Genomic DNA, 17,330 nt, shown 5'->3' with positions numbered 1-17,330 from the left:
ATTCTGATTGGCCCGGCTTATGTCATGTTCTCATAACTGAGACAGGAGGCAGAACAGCAAGCAAGGGTTTGATAAACCAGGACAGGAAGTTGTAGAGGTTTGAATGAAAATGACGTCCTTAAGGTCGTACGTTCTAATGCTTGGTTCCCAATTGGCGGAAGTGTTTGGAGAGGTTTAGGAGGTGTGGCCTTGGAGGAAGTGTGTCGGGGGGGGGGGGGGGATGTTGAGGTCTCAAAAGCCCATGTCAGGCCTAGTCTTATTCTCTCTCTACCTCCAACTTACTGATCAGATGTGAACTCTCTCAACTACTGCTCCAATGCCGTGCCCACTGGCCTCTAGGCTCTCCATCATGATGGTCTTTGACTAACCCTGAAACTGTAAGTGCAGCCCCAATTAAATGTTCTCTTTTAAAAGTTGCCTTGGTTGTGGTGTCTCTTCACAGTTCTAAAACAGTAACTAAGACAGAAGTTGATAACAGGAATCAGTATTGCTATGCCAGGACTGACCATGCTGTTTCTTAGGTAAATATGAAAGACTTGGGACTTTGGAATAGAAAAGCTGTTGAGCACTTTAATTGGGAATTAATGGGCCATCCTAGTATGAGCTTGGAAGACAGTAGTGCTGAGAGCAATGTGAACTATGCAGACTCAAGTGAAGAGGTTTTGGAGGGTAATAATAGCAGCTGGGGTGAAGAGCATTCTTGTGCTATTTTGGCAAAAGATGCAGCTGCTTTTTGGCCAATGTCCTAAGAATTTGCATGAGGCTAAATTGAGTTCTGGACTAATGTTGTTGGCAGAGGAGATTCAAGATAGCCTACTATATTGACCATGTTATTAGTGATCACTCTTATGGAGTTCTACAACAAAAAGAAGTAAGTAGCACAAAGAGAAATACAAAATGCACAATCTGGAAAGAAAAAGAACACCAGTGCATATAATGTTGGAGTTAAGTCCTACATTCAAAGAGATAAGAAGCTTAAAGAAAAGCCTAATGTTAAATGGAATAATAAATAGAGAGGTGCCCTCAGGGTATGACCCCACCCAGCTAATCCTACAAGTTGTAAAAAGCAAAATCTTATGCAGCACAGGAAACTATTAACAAGACAAAGTTTGTGCAAATATCAAACTTGGAGTGGGCCAGGTTCCAGCCCCAGCAGACAGCAGAACATGGTATCTTCAGCTATACAATTCTGGATTCATCAAGAAGGATGCAGGAAAGGGGTTATGAAACCTTCCTTTGTGGTTAAGGAAAGCAACTGAGCCTAGGTATATGTCAGGGGAGTCCCTGCATGAGTCCCAGAGAGCCATTAAATGAAACTTGAATTGTGTTGGAGGTACCAACGTGGTAGAGAAGCCAGACCTGTGGGATACCTACCAAAGAGAGCTGCACGCTGGTGCAGAGGAGTGTTATCATCAACAAAGCCAGAAGAAATGGGAGATGAGAAGGGCCGTCTCAGACAGAATTGGTAACTTGCTCTGCTGGCCTTACCCTGGCTCAGCATTTCCTCACTATGGCCCCCTTTCTTCCTTTGTGGAATGGTAATGTGCATTCTGTGCTTTGTAGGTTGGAAGTGTATGACGTACTTCTTAATTTTGATTTTATAGGGGCTCACAGTTAAGATGCTACCTTGAATTTCAGGAGAAACTTTGGACTTTAAAGTAGTCTTGAGACTGTGAAAGACTATGAGGACTTTTGATGTTGGACTAAATGCATTTTGCATTATGGTATGGCTATAAGCTCATGGGGGTTATAATGTGGTAATTTTGGTAGTGTAATGTGGTAATTTGAATGAGAATGACCCCCATGGGGTCATATGTTTGAATGCTTGGTCCGCAGTCAGTGGAACTGTTTGAAAAGGACTAGGTGTAGCCTTATTAGTATGGGTGTGAGCTTTGAGATTTCAAAAGCCCATGCCAGCCCCAGTCTCGCCTCTGTCTGCAACTCACTGATCAGATGTGAGTTCTCTGCTGCTATGAATTCCTGGCTGGCCTGGAATTCAGTGTGTGGTCCAGAATGCCCTTGAATTCACGGAGACCTTGGCCTCCTGAATGCTGGAGTTAAATGCCACATCTGGCTCCATTTTTTTAAATAAGAAAAATAAAAGGGTGCATGGGTAGTTATATATGTGTGAAACTATACATTAAAAGATACCAATTGAGATATCCTGGTTTAAATAAAAGAATACTCTTAGTGTACAGGTTAACACTACAAAATAATGTAAGTTTAGAAGAAGACATGGGTTCAATTATGAACACTGACTACACATTATGATTTACTGTTAGTTTTTTAATATGGTAATAGTATTATAGACATGTGATGAATGCTTAAGATACATGTATATACTTGTGTATATATATACACACACACACACATTATATATACTGAAACTCTTATAGATGAAATGATATTGAGGTTACAATAAAATAACAGATATAGGGAATAGATATTAATCGACACAAAGCAACAAATACCTGTACTGGTAACTTCTGGAGATGAGCAATGGGGCTTGCAGAATATACTACAAGTCTCTCTCTAATGTTATGCTATCAGACTTTAAATCTCATAGCAAAATGGAATATAAACAACAATGGCCTTATCTGGAAGCAAATGACTTTATGACCAGAATTGAAATTCATTTGCAAGTAGTTCTGAGTCTACAGCCATAGCACCCTGAACGTGCCGGATCTCGTCTGATCTCGGAAGCTAAGCAGGAGAGGGCCTGGTTAGTACTTGGATGGGAGATATATCATTTTCAGCTCCCCAGTCTGCAACACACTCTAAAATCAGGATTGAAAATTGTGTCTGCTTAGCATCCGTAAAAAATGGAGTACATATTTAAATAGAGAATTCTCAGCAGAACAATCTCAAATGGCAGAAAGAAACTTAAGGAAATACCCAACATCCTTAGTCATCAAGGAAATGCAAATCAAAACCACTCTGGGTTTCCATCTTACACAATCAGAAGAGCTAAAACCAAAAACACCAATGACAGCTTATGCTGGAGTGAATGTGGGGAAAGGGGAACACTTCTCCATTGCTGGTGCGAGTGCAAACTTGTGCAGCCGCTGTGGAAATCAGTATGGCGATTTCACAGAAAATTAGGGATCAACCAAACTCAAGAACCTGCAATACCACTGTTGGCCATATATACCCGAAGGAGGCAGATTCACACCACAAGGACATTTGCTCAACTATGTTCACAGCAACATTATTTGTAACAGCCAGATCTTGGAAACAGCCTAGATGGCTCTCAACTGAAGAATGGATTAAAAAAAAAATGTGGTATATTTACACAATGGAGTACCACTCAGCAGTAAGAAACAATGGCATCCTAAAATTCACAGGCAAATGGGCAGAACTAAAAAAAAGAAAAAAGAAAAAAATCATTCTAACCTTCCTGCATTATTAGTGGGGTGTGACAGTAAACCATCAGAGCTCAACAAGCAATGACACTCGGTATCAGGCTTCTTAAAGGTCATTTTAAAGTCTCCAGCTTTTGTCTGCGGTACAGCTGGTAACTATGCCATTTAGTTACTATTCTATCAGCCAAGAGGGTTACAGTTCCAACACTTGTCAGATGAGGAATCAAAGGAAGCTGGTGGGTATTTTTCAGAGTTTCCAGATAGACAGATCATGGCAAATGCTGGTGTGACTATTCAGCTGGAATCCTTCTCTTGGATCTCTTTGGGGTCCCTAAACATCCCAGTATTTTGTGAAATGGTTTCTTCACAAGAACTCATGCACAATTGTCTTCTAAGCTTAGAAACAGCTCAGGGAGGATGGGAGGATGTGAAGAGAAATCCAGTACTGTCCTAATCCGTTTTGGAAGTGAAGAACTAAAGTCTTTGGGTAGTGGAGGTTTCACAGCTCAACCCAATCCATGCCTCCTGGCATCTGAGGTACCCTGGATGTCACTATTCTCTGCGTTTCCAAATAACAACGCATACGTGTGCATACATGTGTAACAACAACAATACATGTTTTCTGGACACAGGCTACTCTTGTAACATTATTTGCTGTTGCTAGTCAGGCATAAAATGTTCTTTTAATTGCCAGAGCACACGGAGGCCTGAAGGGCTTTTGGAAAGATGGGACTCACCCCGAAGTCCTTCTCAGAAGCTCTGGCTAACAAGCAGGAGTCACCATCCTGCTGCATATATTGTCCAAGCTGAGTGATCTTCCTGAGAAACGCCCTGCCTCCACAGGACTGTGGGACTCATATTGGGCGGTAGGAAACTGGGGGTTATCCAAAGTCAATGCCAAGAGTATTTTAGCCCTGAATGGACAAAGACCTCACCCTAAGTCATTTGTTCTCATTATTCGACTTGTATAGGCTGTTCTCACCACCCAGGGGGAAATCTGACAGTGTCTCTAGACACTGGGAAAGGGCTGTGGGTATTAGTGTCAGGCCAATTGTGCTGAACTTCCTCCCACACACAAGATGGCACCTACTCCAAAGAATTAGTTGGCTCAAAATATCAAAGTACCCAGGCTAAGACTTCCTGCCTTAAGTGGAGAGTGATGCTTAGGCTCTATGCAGGGCCACAGGTCAGCAGCAAGGGCGCTCAAGATGGAGGTGTCTTGGGCTGTCAGCTTGGGCTTTCAGAAACTTGAGAAAGTAAGTGCATGTAGGGCTTTTACTACACAGCAGCAAGTCAAAGGGTACAGATACCTTCCTTCTCCAGGAGAACAAGAGCAACAGAGGGTAGGAGACCCTCCTTCTAGGGAAGGACCCCCCCCCCCAACTGCAGCAACGAGGAAACAAGAAGTGTCCAGAGTTAAGGAATTTCATTTCACTTTCTCTTGCAGCAACCCTGAGGCAGGGGAGAAAGCTGAGTGTCACACATAATAAATAGATAAAGGCAAAGAGCCCTGGGTAAGTACCACTCTCTACCTAGTGGTACGCACCGTTAACCCCAGCACTAAGGAGGCAGACACAAGAGTAACACGTCTGGGTGGACAGAGGAATATAAGGCAGGAGGACACAGGAGTGCATTGCAGTCTCGGTGAGTCTGAGCAGCAGTGCAGCCTAGGCAGTCCGAGGGGATGTAAACAGAGGACACCATCGCCCCTTTGGTCTGAGAGAACTATCTAGTGGCTGGCTGCTTTGCTTCTCTGGTCTTCACCTTTAACCCCAATGTCTGTCTCTGGATTTTCATTATTCTCGCTGTATCTGCTGGCGTAGGGCCAGGTGTGGCTACTCACAGCGTGCTTTTCTCCTGGCAGTGGTTAAGCTTCACAAACCCATTTAAGGTCTCTGGCTATGTTTACACTCTCTAATGTCCCAGAGAACAAATTAAGTCTACCATCAATGGAATGAAGGGAGGGCCTCTGGACTGGCGAGGGGAGTAAGAGGGAGGAAATACTTGATCATTGAAACTAGCGTAACTTTCCGGTCTACAATCTCCTTAATTATCTGTGCTTTCGCCAAGAGTGGAGATGGGTCATCATGTCCATTCCGAATTTGGAATCTGTCTACTTCTGTCAGTTCCTTTGACTTTTGTCCATTTCATCTTACAGAAGCCACTATTTTGGTAGACATAGCAGGATAGCTCTCCCACTACAGGCATAGGCCTGACTCATTCATGTGTTTTCTACACTTTTGAGATTTTATATTGATGGCACTTCTAAATCCAACTCCCACCTCTCATTCTGTTTGGTATGTTTTCCTCCTGACAGTTGGCCTTGGCTGCCAATGTCTCCTCATTCTCTGTTTCAGTTTGTCCAAGTGTCAATAAGGAAACTAGACACTATGTAGTCTTTTTAAACCCTGATGCTCTGCATTGAAAATAATCTCTCATTGGTCTTCCCTAGTGACAGTATATCTGGATTTGGCAATGAGATTGACATTAGGACCTTCCAAAGGAGAGAGAGAGAGGTCAGGTATTGGCTAATTTTACTTTTCTATGGCCTGGTTTAGATTACATTTAAGAGAGCACACACACACACACACACACACACACACACACACACACACACACACACACACAGAGCCTATACTCGGTTCTAATTCTCCCTCTCATATTTATGTAGACTGTTAACAGATAATCTGATAGTCTTCCAAGGACAAATGGGCCTTGCTCCCAGCGGCTGAGGACAGGAATAGCAAGTCGAGATGAATGCACTTTCGCAGCACAAGGAGGCGAAGCTTTGCAAGACGAATGTTGGCAATCTTGCTAGCTCTTGCCTGCTGTATTAATTTCTCCCTTAAAAGAAAGCTGACCTAATTTTTCCAACCCAGAGCCCTAATGGACTCCTATTCACAGGCCATCCTTCCCCTACATAAAGAGCTTCATTGTAGTTAATGATAAGCCTTTTAATGGAATTTGCTATTTCTGGGTCTCTGGGAACATGTCATTAATGAGCTTGCAAGTGCAAGGAATAGCAGATGCTTGAGGGGCATAGTTTTCAAGGACAGACTGCCCCAGCAGGGACATGAACAAAACCTGAAACAGGTCCATTTTCATTCCCTTGGTGTTAACCAAATTCTTATCTAGATAAACTTAGGTTCCGAAATTTGCATGCACCATGCCCTCATCTCCTTGGTCCCTAGCACCTATCTATGTGTCATTATCTACAAATGTTTCTGCCATAAATCAGTTTCATGGGCAAAATGTAAAACTAGGCCAAGAGACATAAACTAAGAAGCTAACGTCCTTCATGCTGGTTTGATCAATGCCCATTTCGAAGCTTGAAGAGAACAAGCGGAGAAAGATGGGGAGAATCTTTTAACTTCCAGAGCTACTTAGTTCTGGGCCCAAATCTGCACATTTACACAGGAAAAAAAAAAAGCCTGTTGTTAACTGGAGATTTCCCTCTTCACAGAGCAGCATATTTATTATCACTTACCACTCAAGGCACCTCCAAGTTGTACCCCTAAAGGAGATCTCACTGAAGCACACCCACTACCCACACTATCCATGGGTGAGGACCTCTGTTGTCTGTGCAACTCCTGGTGTTTGCACTGAGCTGGCACCCAGGAGTGACTTAGCATCCCATTTAGGTTAGAATTTTGCTTACATGTCCATTCTTTAATCTGGATCTTACTGGTACTTCCCTGGGCTCTGGCATCAATGGTGGTGCTAAAGTTGTATTTAAAAATGTCCTCATCTTGAAGCTTAAAGCCATCAGGTCACACTAATGAGTGACTTCCCCACTATGGGTAATTTAAAGAGCAAGGGGGTCAAAACCAAACCACAGCAAACAAACCAACATTAAAACAACAACAAAAATCTTGATCATCTCAAAAAATCATCTATAGTCTGTAATGTTGTGTAAGAGCGTACTTAAAATGTGAGCTCTCCAACCATGGCTGATTCTGAGGATTCCCAGAGAACTTCAGTAGTGTTGTAGGAAGGAAGACATCTTTGATGATGATAGAGAGATGGAGAAGACTGTCTGTTCGCTGTGGTTGCCACACTTGCTAGTTTAAAGTAACAACTTTATTCTTCCCAAATTCTAGGGACCAGAAGCCCACATGGCTGCAGGATTTGCTCCCTTCTGAGCCTCACAGGGACAATTTACTCTTTGCCTCTCCCACTTTCTGGTGGCTCCAGGCATTCTGTCATCTGTGGTGTGTCACCTCAACCTTTTCCCAGTCTTCATATGTCCTCCCTCTCCTCTATACCTTCTCCCACTCTGTCTTAAATCACCCTCTGTCTTTCTCTCATAAGGATGCACGTTATGGAATTCAGGGCCCAGGCAAGTAGTACAAGTCAGTATCATTCCATTTCCTCATTGCATCTAAAAATACTCTTTTCTCCCAATAATGCAGCACTCAAAGAGGTTTGACATGGACAGTGTGCGTGTGTGTGTGCATGTGTGTGTGTGTGTGTGTGTGTGTGTGTGTGTGTGTGTGTGTGTGCTAGAGAGAGAGAGAGAGAGAGAGAGAGAGAGAATTTTAGTCTTCTATCATTAGTATCAAAAGAAAAACAATGCCCACCAAGAAAGAACACAGAGAGAAGGAATACTGAATGATCTTACCATCTTGCGTCTCAACAAAGCAAGAGACTCAAGGTCAAAGAGCAAAGATACACAGTGCTCTTTTAAAAACAAACAAACAAACAACAACAACGACAACAAAAACCATGTGTTATTCTGCAGAAGTCTGAGAAAAACACTGCTCTCAATGATGACATCAAAGATGCAAGCGTGGGGCTTTCTGCTTCTTGCTTTGAAGGTTCTTCAGCTAAGAAAAAGGCTGTCTAGGGAAACCTAGGTCAATCAATGACTCACCTCTCAGGTACTTGCTAGTATGTTTGCTTTTAATGGGCCTCTGAAATATGAGAAAAGCATTTTTGTTTTCATTTGTTTCCAGGTATATTCTCTTTCCTTGGAGCTCACAATATACTAAGTAGTTTCCAAAGGGTCGTAGTGAACCAACAGCCTGGTTGTGATTTTGTCAAAGTAGTTTGAAAGTAATTATGGCAGCTGGGTATGGTGGTAAACACATTTAATCCCAGAGTTGGAGGGGTGCCTGGTATAGTGAGTTCTAGGATAATAGGGATACATAGACAGACCCCATCTCAAAAATCCAAACAAATCAACAACAATAAAATGATGCTATTTCCTCTGTAACTATAGAGTATTTCTCTCATAGACCTGTTCTCATGTTTAGATTTTGAGACAAGAGAATTGAAATAAACATGTTTTTGAAAAGGTGAGGTTTATAGTGAACAATTCAGGCTCCCAGGACATGTTTCCCATTGGATCGTTTGAAACATCATTAAGCATTTCTCTTTCTAGGCTGTTTCCTTCTAAACTTCCTGATCTTCACATAAACCTACCTGAAACAAAAATGAGCTCTGCTAAAGGAGTCGATCTCCAGGAAAGACTCTGGAAAGTATGCAGAGGTAGAGTGTCAAATGAGAAGCCTCTGTATTATTGACTGTAGTGAGGAGAAAGTGAGTCAACCAAAAAGCAGGCAGGGACTATTTCAAGGAAGCTTTGTGATCATTCTGGCTTTCCCAGCTCTCCCTTAGTAAACCGTGAATGTGACAATTTATTTCCATACACAAGCAAAAAATGATCTCTCACAAGTTGCTGTTTAATCCCCATTTAGAAAAAATGGATACCCTTCATCCTTTTTTTGGCTCCAGAGTTGCATGTTTATACTAGCTTCGTTTATTATTATAATTATGCAAATTAATGCCAGATTACATCAATTATATATTTATGTAAAAGGAAGTCCTTGTTGTAGGCTTTGGATAGACTTTAAAAAAGACAAGCTTATATCAAAACAACATACTCACACATACACACACACACCAAACAAACAAATAAACCAATACAGCATCAATGTGTTACTAAAAAGTATAAGAAGATTAGCAAGTGGGTGCAGACGGTTTAAAAGTATTAAGAACTCAGACTGATTCATATTTGTGTTATATTCTTAGTCTTCATATGAAAGACACCAAGATTGGAAAAACAATACAGATGTTTTATGGCGTGTATCTTAGTTTCAAGTGACTGTGATAAAATACTGTGACAGACACTGTGGAAAAAGTAACTTAAAGGAAGAAAAGTCGATTTTGGATCCAGAGGGATCCAGGCAATTACGCAGCAGGCAGGGAAGGCATGGAGGAGGAAGCAGGAAGCTATCTGGTCACATTTCACCCACTCTCAGGAAACAGAGTAAACTGAAAGCAGGACTTGGCTATAAAAACATAAGTCCCGCCCCTACTGACTCACTAGCTCCAACAAGACTCTACTTGCCAAACACGTTGGGAGCAAGTGCTCCAACACAGGAGGTTGCCTCTGGCCAACATTTCACATTCAAATGCACAGGAGATGTTATCTTACAGTCAGAGACCAGAAGGAAGGCTGTTGCAGTACAGAAGGTAACACTTAGGGGTGAGAAAGAGCCACCTCAAGTGATTATGGGAAACAATTTATATAGATGAACAAATGTCATTCTAAGTGACACTGGGATTTCACTTCAAAACAAGCCATCATTTGGTTTTAAATTTTATAGTTGCACGCTTTGGTATACATTAAAAAATTGTTCTTGCCACAATGGGAGGGGTGAGAGTGATCATAGGGAATGCCACAGCAGGGGTTGAGGTGACAACCTGGACCATGGTGTGGGCATAGACATAAAGAACAGGAATAGACTGATTTTCTATATGGGATAAAGTCGTAAGGAATTGATTCAGAACTACATTTAAAAAGGAGACAGACGCAACTCCATTTATTTTTTTGTTTCTGCTTTTAGTAGTTTTATAAAGATGTAATTTTTATACCAGGCAACTTATCCTTATACAGTGAAACACTATTCAGTATATTGAGTTACATAACTATCACTGTTCAATTTGAGAACATGTTTTGTCCTCAAATGAAATCCTTAGGCTGAGTGATGTGGCACGTGCATTTAATATCAGCACTCAGGAGTCAAGGCAGGTGGATCTCTGTGGGTTTGATACAAGCCAGGTCTACATAGTGAGCTATAGGCCAGTTAGGCATACATAATGAGACTCTTAAAGAAAAGGAGAAAGAAAAAGAAACCCTTAGTTACTCTCCATATCACATTTGAATTGCACTTCTTAGCACTTATACCTGTCAATTTTTGTATATGTGTTTTTGTATGCATTTTGCATATTTCATCCACCTACTACTTAGTTGACAGACATTTAGTTTATTTCTATTTTTTTTCCTAGCAATATAAGTAATGTTTCTATGAACATTCGTGTAAAAAATTATGGAGACAGGTGTTTTCATTTCTCTTGGGTACCCAGGGATGAGGTTGTTGGATCCTGTAACATTCTGTTTAGCTATTTAGGGAACGTTTGAGGCCATTTTCCAAAGGGACCGCATCATTTTGTATTTCTACCAGCAATGAGGTTACTCGGGCTGCTGCTGCGTGGAGGAAACACGGAAGGAAGGCTGTGGAGTGCGGATGGGGAAGGAGAGAGAGGACTAGCATGGTAATGCCAAACTGAAACGTCTTGGTAGGGTTCAGGGACGCTCAGGTTAGGGAACACTTTATACCTTTTATGCTATGATGCAAAGGATAGTGAGGGACGGATGTGTTTACATCACGGGTTACACATTAAATTAGAAGATTCCAACAGAGTGGGCTTGTTCAAACAGATCTGTAGTTTTCAAAGTAGAGCTGCTTAAACATCTGTCCCCAAACAAGCTTCTACGAGCACAAGAATATTTTCAGAGAAGTAGATGGAGTCAAGCCACAGGGTGTAACAAAATCTGTAACTCCTTTAAGCCAAGAAAACACGGCTCAAGTGGCAGCCTGTGACAGACAATGCCTTTGGCAGAAGGCATCACTCTTAACCTCGTGGTTACTTCCTGGCTTCCAAAGCCAGAGAAAAGCTTGCTTTACGCCAGTTTCCTGGAGTAACAGTTTACTGGGCTGTGTTCATCCTCTACAGTGCATTAGGTTGAGAATGGGAAGTCAAAGGGCTGCCAGGCCCAAGATCTGGCTGGCACTGGACTGTAAAATCTCGTATGTTAGGAAGACTCATGACAAATCACCAGGGTAGAATCCAGTTTAGAGTCACCATTGCATTTAGTTGTAAAGTGTATAACTAGTAGTGTGTGTGTGTGTGTGTGTGTGTGTGTGTGTGTGTGTGTGTAACTGGGAATTGATCTAGGGTCTGGGTCTTTGCATATGCTAGACAAGCACACTACCATTGACTTCACTGATGTACACCCCCAGACTTTTAAAAATTCAAATTTGAGACAAGGCTAACTAAGTAGCCCAGGCAACTTATTATGTAGCTGGGGCAAGATTTGAACTTGCAATACCTTTGCCTCACCTTTCAAGTAGCAGGGATTATAGATATGTGCTATAATACCCAGCAGTCAGCTATGGTTTTAGAAGCTTTCCAGGTGGTTTTCATGTGCATTTTGGATTTTGAATCACATGATTATTTACTTACTAGACTACCTGCATTATGCTACTATACATACAATTAAGAATTTTATTATTTTAGGGTGTATATGTATATAATCAGTATAATTAAAGAAATCATAACCAAGTACATGGGAAGAATTTTTAAAAAAATATATGTGGCTATTATGCCTGCATGGAAGTATGTGTACCACATGTGAGGAGTACTCCCAGAGGCCAGAGAAGGATGTAAGATTCCCTGGGACTGGAGTTACAGATGGCTGTGAGCTGCCACATGGGTTTGGAAATTAACCAAGGATCCTCTGAAGAACAGATAGTGCTCTTACCTGCTGAGCCATCTATCTCTCCAGTCCCATATGTGGAGGAAATTTTAATAGAATTTAACAAACTTAGTAAGGTTCTATTTTGTGCCAGTTACTATGTCAACTGCTGGAGAAGCAGATGGATAAGAAAAATGAATAGCCATATAATAAACACATTTAAAATGAAAAGGTTTTCTAGCTTATTTTTTGAGAGAGAGAGGAAGGGGAACTTAAAAGATAAATGTGATCTAATTTTTACAGACAAAGCCATTTCAAGAAAGAAAACAAAAGGAAAATAGAGGGATGAATGTGTATTCACAAAAGAAGCTAAGAGATGAAATATACCCAAATGTCTTCTGATGGATAAAAGTGGGCTAGCTATATACAACAGTGTACTATCCACTCATAAAACAGGATAAGATCCTGCCATTTGCTGCATCAGGAATGGAGCTGGTAGACATTATTGTAACTGAAGTAAGTTAGGTACAGAAAGACAAATGTTGCATGTTCTTACTTACATGAGGCAAAAATTGCTGATTTCATGAGGGTAGGAAGTATAATAGTAGTTTCCAGAGACTAAGGAGGGTTAAGAGGAAGGGGAGGGCTGGTTACTGAATATAAAGGTACAGTTGAGGTAGGCAGACTGCCTTTTAATGTTCCAGAGAACCATGGGGAATCCATGGTGGACAACAAAAAATTGTGTCTTTCAAATTAGCTAGAAAAGAGTTTGAATAATCTCACCACAATGAAACAGGGTGATGGAGATACTAGCTATCCTGAGACAGTCATTACATATTACATCCTCAAACCATCATACTGTGTCTCACAAACACATACATATTTTATGCATCAATTAAAATTTTAAAAATAAGCATTAAGAGTGAGAGATAAGAACAAAGTGAAGCCTGCAGTTGTATGTTACTGTCAGTTCAGAATTTGGAATAGGGGTGTGGAGTAGGAAATTTTGCTGAAAAAGTGAACTGCAAAGTGTAGAAACGACAGTAACTTTGGGAAACTTCCTAGTTTCCTAGAGAGCTAAACAGAAATTTGTGTTTTTTTACTATTAAGTATGTATCCAAGACACATAATGACTTGCATAAGAATATATGATGTTCATAGCAATACTGTTTCTGATAGCCACAAAAAAAAATGGACTCCAAAATTATCAATTGGCAAAAGGATAAATAAAGCATGAGATAGCTATACAAGAGATACATGCATAAACAATAAAAAGGTATGAATAGATGATTAGATAGAACATGATAGTCCTCAAAGGAAAAGCCAGAAATAAAGGATGAGATATTGTGTGACTTCATCTGTATGAAATGCCCAGAGGAGACAAACCTGGAGATCTGAGCTGGAGAGATGGCTCGGTGGCTAAGAGTGTTTGTTGAGCAACCTGAGAACCCAAATTCAAATTCCAGCACCCATACAATGAGCTGTAACACCAACTCTGAAATGGGTGAAGATAAAAGGATAACTGGGCTTCCCTGGATGCTTGCCTACATATGAAAACGACAGCCTCTTGGTTCAGGGAAAGACCTTGCTTCATCGGAATGGGCAGAGACACCTGACATTTTCTTCTGGCCATCAGCATGTGCACAGAAAACGTGTGTATATACTTACTCAGACACATATACAAATGAATAATTATTTAAGGAAAAGTTTTGGAAACAGACAGAAAAAGAAGAAAGGTTGCTTAGTGATGGGTGTGAAAAGGAACTAACTTCAAATGTATATGAGGAATGGACTTTCTCTAAATAGACAATGTCAATGGATCATTGACCAAAAAATATGTCGAATTTCACTAACAGGTGAAGAAAGTTGTTTTGTTTTGTTTTGGAAAATCCTTTTAGCCAACTTTAATAGAAAGCATCATAGTTAAGTAACTATGTTGAAATATTAAAGACAATTCTGAGACAGAGTTGAATAAAGCCCCAAGTACTCAAACCAGTAATAGAATATATATCATCTCATCAATGATGGGATAGAGACTAAGGAAGCAAAGAGAAAAATGGTAAAGGAAAACCACAAATTATGATGAAGTGTATCAATAATCACCTGGATTAAATTCACCTATCAAAAAAAAACTCATGGAAATATGAAATGTGGAAAATGTGCACAGTAGAAATAGTAGACAAAAGAAGAGTGTTTTTTTTTTTATTGGAAACAAAACTTTTACTGTCAGCCAATTAGCATGAAAGTGGTAATGAGAGGCAGGACACAGCAAGGATCAAGGGATTTGTAATGGATTTGTACTCTAAGAAACATTGCTGATTATGTACCAGGGGCGGTTTCTGACTTCCACACTGCGGGGTCTTCGTGACTTTGCAAATAATAGGTATTCCGTAAGTGTTACTGAATAGAATCATTTCACAATCATAGTACACTACAGAGGAACAGGCTGTGTCTTAGTTAGGATTCCTACTGCTGTGATAAAACATTATCACATAAGCACCTTGAAGAAGGAAGTGTTTATTTCATCTTAACAGTTAGTAGTCTATCATCCGAGGAGGTCAGGGGAAGAACTTGGAGGCAGAAGCTAAAGCAGAGGCCAGGGAGGAGTGTTCACTGGCTTGCCTTGCCCAGACAGCTTTCTTATTATAGTACCCATGACCATCTGTCCAGGGGTAGCACCACCCACAGTCAGTGGGGCCCCTCCACTGTAATTAAAAATTGCACTACAGACCTGCCTGCAGGGAAATCTTATGGACACACTTTCTCAATTAAAAGTCCCTTTCCCAAAATGACTCTATTAGCCAGGATGGGCGGTGCCTAGGTTTTATGACATTCAGCATATGGGACTAGACAGACGGCTCAGTGGATAACAGTACTTGCTGCTCTTCCAGAGGATCTGAGTTTGGTTCCCAGCAACCACATTGGGTAGCTCACAGTCACCTGTAACTCCAGCTCCTTGGCGGCCCACATCTTCTTCTGGCTTCCGTGGACACCCACCCGATGGAGCATATATACAGATACACATGTACACATATATTAAAAATAACAGAACCCTTTTTAAAGATTAAATATTTTAAATACAGCAGGCATTCCTAGCATGATTAAAAATCATGACTATCAGGTCAAGGATAATTTCTTTCATAAAATTTTCCTTGCTTCTGCACACAGTGGCATACTCTACATTTTTACTTTCATAGAACTCATAATTTGAACTATCACATGTAGCAATTGTTATTCTTTTTAAAGTTCTCTTGCTATTTCAAATCTTGCTCCCCTTCATAAACATTTTTAGCCTTTTGAAGATAGGGGAGGTGCGTTATACTCCAATTCCCCTTCCAGGTACTTAAATAAATTTCATATAATAAGCTTAAGGTTTATTATTGGTGCTATTTTTATAAGTGTGTGTTACACATAGTGGTACAAGTCAAGGCTTCCAAGAAATGACTATTTGGAGACAGGATCATGTGAAAGGAATATGAAGGTAATGGCAGTGCAAGCGAAGACAGCAGCGGTTCTCTGTTTCAAGCCTGTGTTGCACTCCTTTTGGCAAGGCAGTGCGGGAAGGATGCCTATCCATCCTGCAAAGAGCAGGTGTGGGAAGTGAGAGGAAGATGTTTAGGAAAGAATACAGAACATGTCCTTCGTTATACACTGGACAAAACTTGGAGCTGCTCTTCTACTGGGGACGTTGGGTTAGGAGTTTAAGGCCAAAAGGAAAATCCCAAGTAAACAACTAATTTAATTCACTCAAACTCTATAGGAAAGTCAGGGAGGGATGTTTTCCCTTTCCCAACATGTGGAGGGAATCTGTGAGGAACTGTTCCTAACTGGGAAATTGCAAGGGATTAGCAACCCACATTGGTAACATCTCAGAAACAGAGCCTGTATATGTTCAACCAGGACCCTGAGATGAAGTAGGGAGATGGGCTGGCTGACCTCCCAAGGTCTTTTCCGTTCTCAATTATATACTGAATCCCACCTTTCCTCTTTCATGCTTGTACACATGACTGCAGTCAGTTTGATAGTAAGTCCTACCGGCTGTCTTCCAGGTTTTGTACGATGCCACACAAGGCTGCTAGCACTCAACAAATGACTCAAATATTTGTTGAATGAAAGAATAAATGAATCGTGTTTAAATAGGGCTCACATGATCTTCCCAGCTGTAGAGCATAGAGGGCTGGTAAGGGGAGCATGAACACAAACACACACACACACACACACACACACATCCTCTCACACTCTAACACAAACACACACACATCCTCTTTCTCACTCACACAGGCATGCACACACACACATCCTCTCATACTCTAACACACACACACACACACACACACACACACACGCATGCACGCATGCATGCACACACATCCTCTCATACTCTAACCTTGGGAAAGCACAGCCCACCTGCCCAGCAAGCTGGCTGCGGGAGTTTCCTTGGCAAAGATCCTGCCTGCTGCTTCCAAATGCTATCTCCAGAAGGTCACTTCACCCGACAGCTTCCCTTGGTCTCCCAGACAAAGTTTGTCGAGATTCAGTGCATGTCTCCCCTGGGGTGCGCCCACACTCCCACCCCTACCTGGGTGCCCCTGACGCACAGCTGGTCCGCCCGCAGCGCCTCCTTACCTTGGTGAGCTGAGCAATCTTCTTGCACATTTTCACGTGCATCTCAGGATCACAGTCCATTCTCCACCCGGAGCCAGCCCGGGTGTCGGCTTTGGAGCTCGCGCAGGTTCCCGGTGGGTGGATTTTGCTGTTGAGGGCAGATGCCATCGCTTCAAGGAGCTGAAAAGCTCTGGCTCTGGCTCTTGCTCTCCCTGCCCGCCGTGTGCACGTGCGTGCGAGCGCGGGCGTGAGGGCTTTCTCCAGAGAGGTGGCACTGCGGTCCTGCCAGCACAGCCGCGTGGCTCCCTTTTCCGGAGGTGTCTCCCTCCAGGGCCCACTCGCGCACCCACCTTCCTCTGCTCGTGCTCGTTCGCGGGCTAGCTGGCTCACGGGCACCCGCACCCTGCAGCGTGGCGCTAGCGCCCTGCCCGTGGGGCTCGCGGTCTGCGGATGCTTCCAAGAGGGTGCGGGTGACATTCGCAAGAGCACAGCTTCTGAGGGGTGTTTCGGGGTGGGGGGTGATGCCCTGGAGAGGTAGTTTTGTGGGCAGCCGGGTGGCACGGGGGTGGGGGTGGGGACTTCTAACTCCGCTATGAGTG

General features: G+C 42.1%; 1 protein-coding gene across 1 annotated transcript in view; it reads right to left on the bottom strand.

Annotated features, from left to right (window-relative positions):
- The window catches only part of Fam184b (family with sequence similarity 184 member B), an 82,282-nt gene extending 65,383 nt beyond the window's left edge, over positions 1-16,899 (bottom strand). Inside the window, exon 1 of the mRNA XM_051174076.1 lies at positions 16,753-16,899. Within this exon, the coding sequence (XP_051030033.1) occupies positions 16,753-16,899 (147 nt within the window). The remainder of the gene's footprint in view (positions 1-16,752) is intronic.
- Positions 16,900-17,330: the final 431 nt, after the last annotated feature.

This window comes from Phodopus roborovskii, unplaced genomic scaffold (genome assembly GCF_943737965.1).
Source record: "Phodopus roborovskii unplaced genomic scaffold, PHOROB, whole genome shotgun sequence".
Lineage (NCBI taxonomy): Eukaryota > Metazoa > Chordata > Mammalia > Rodentia > Cricetidae > Phodopus > Phodopus roborovskii.
The sequence above is the reverse complement of the archived record's forward strand: the minus strand, read 5'-3'. Positions and strand labels throughout refer to the sequence as shown.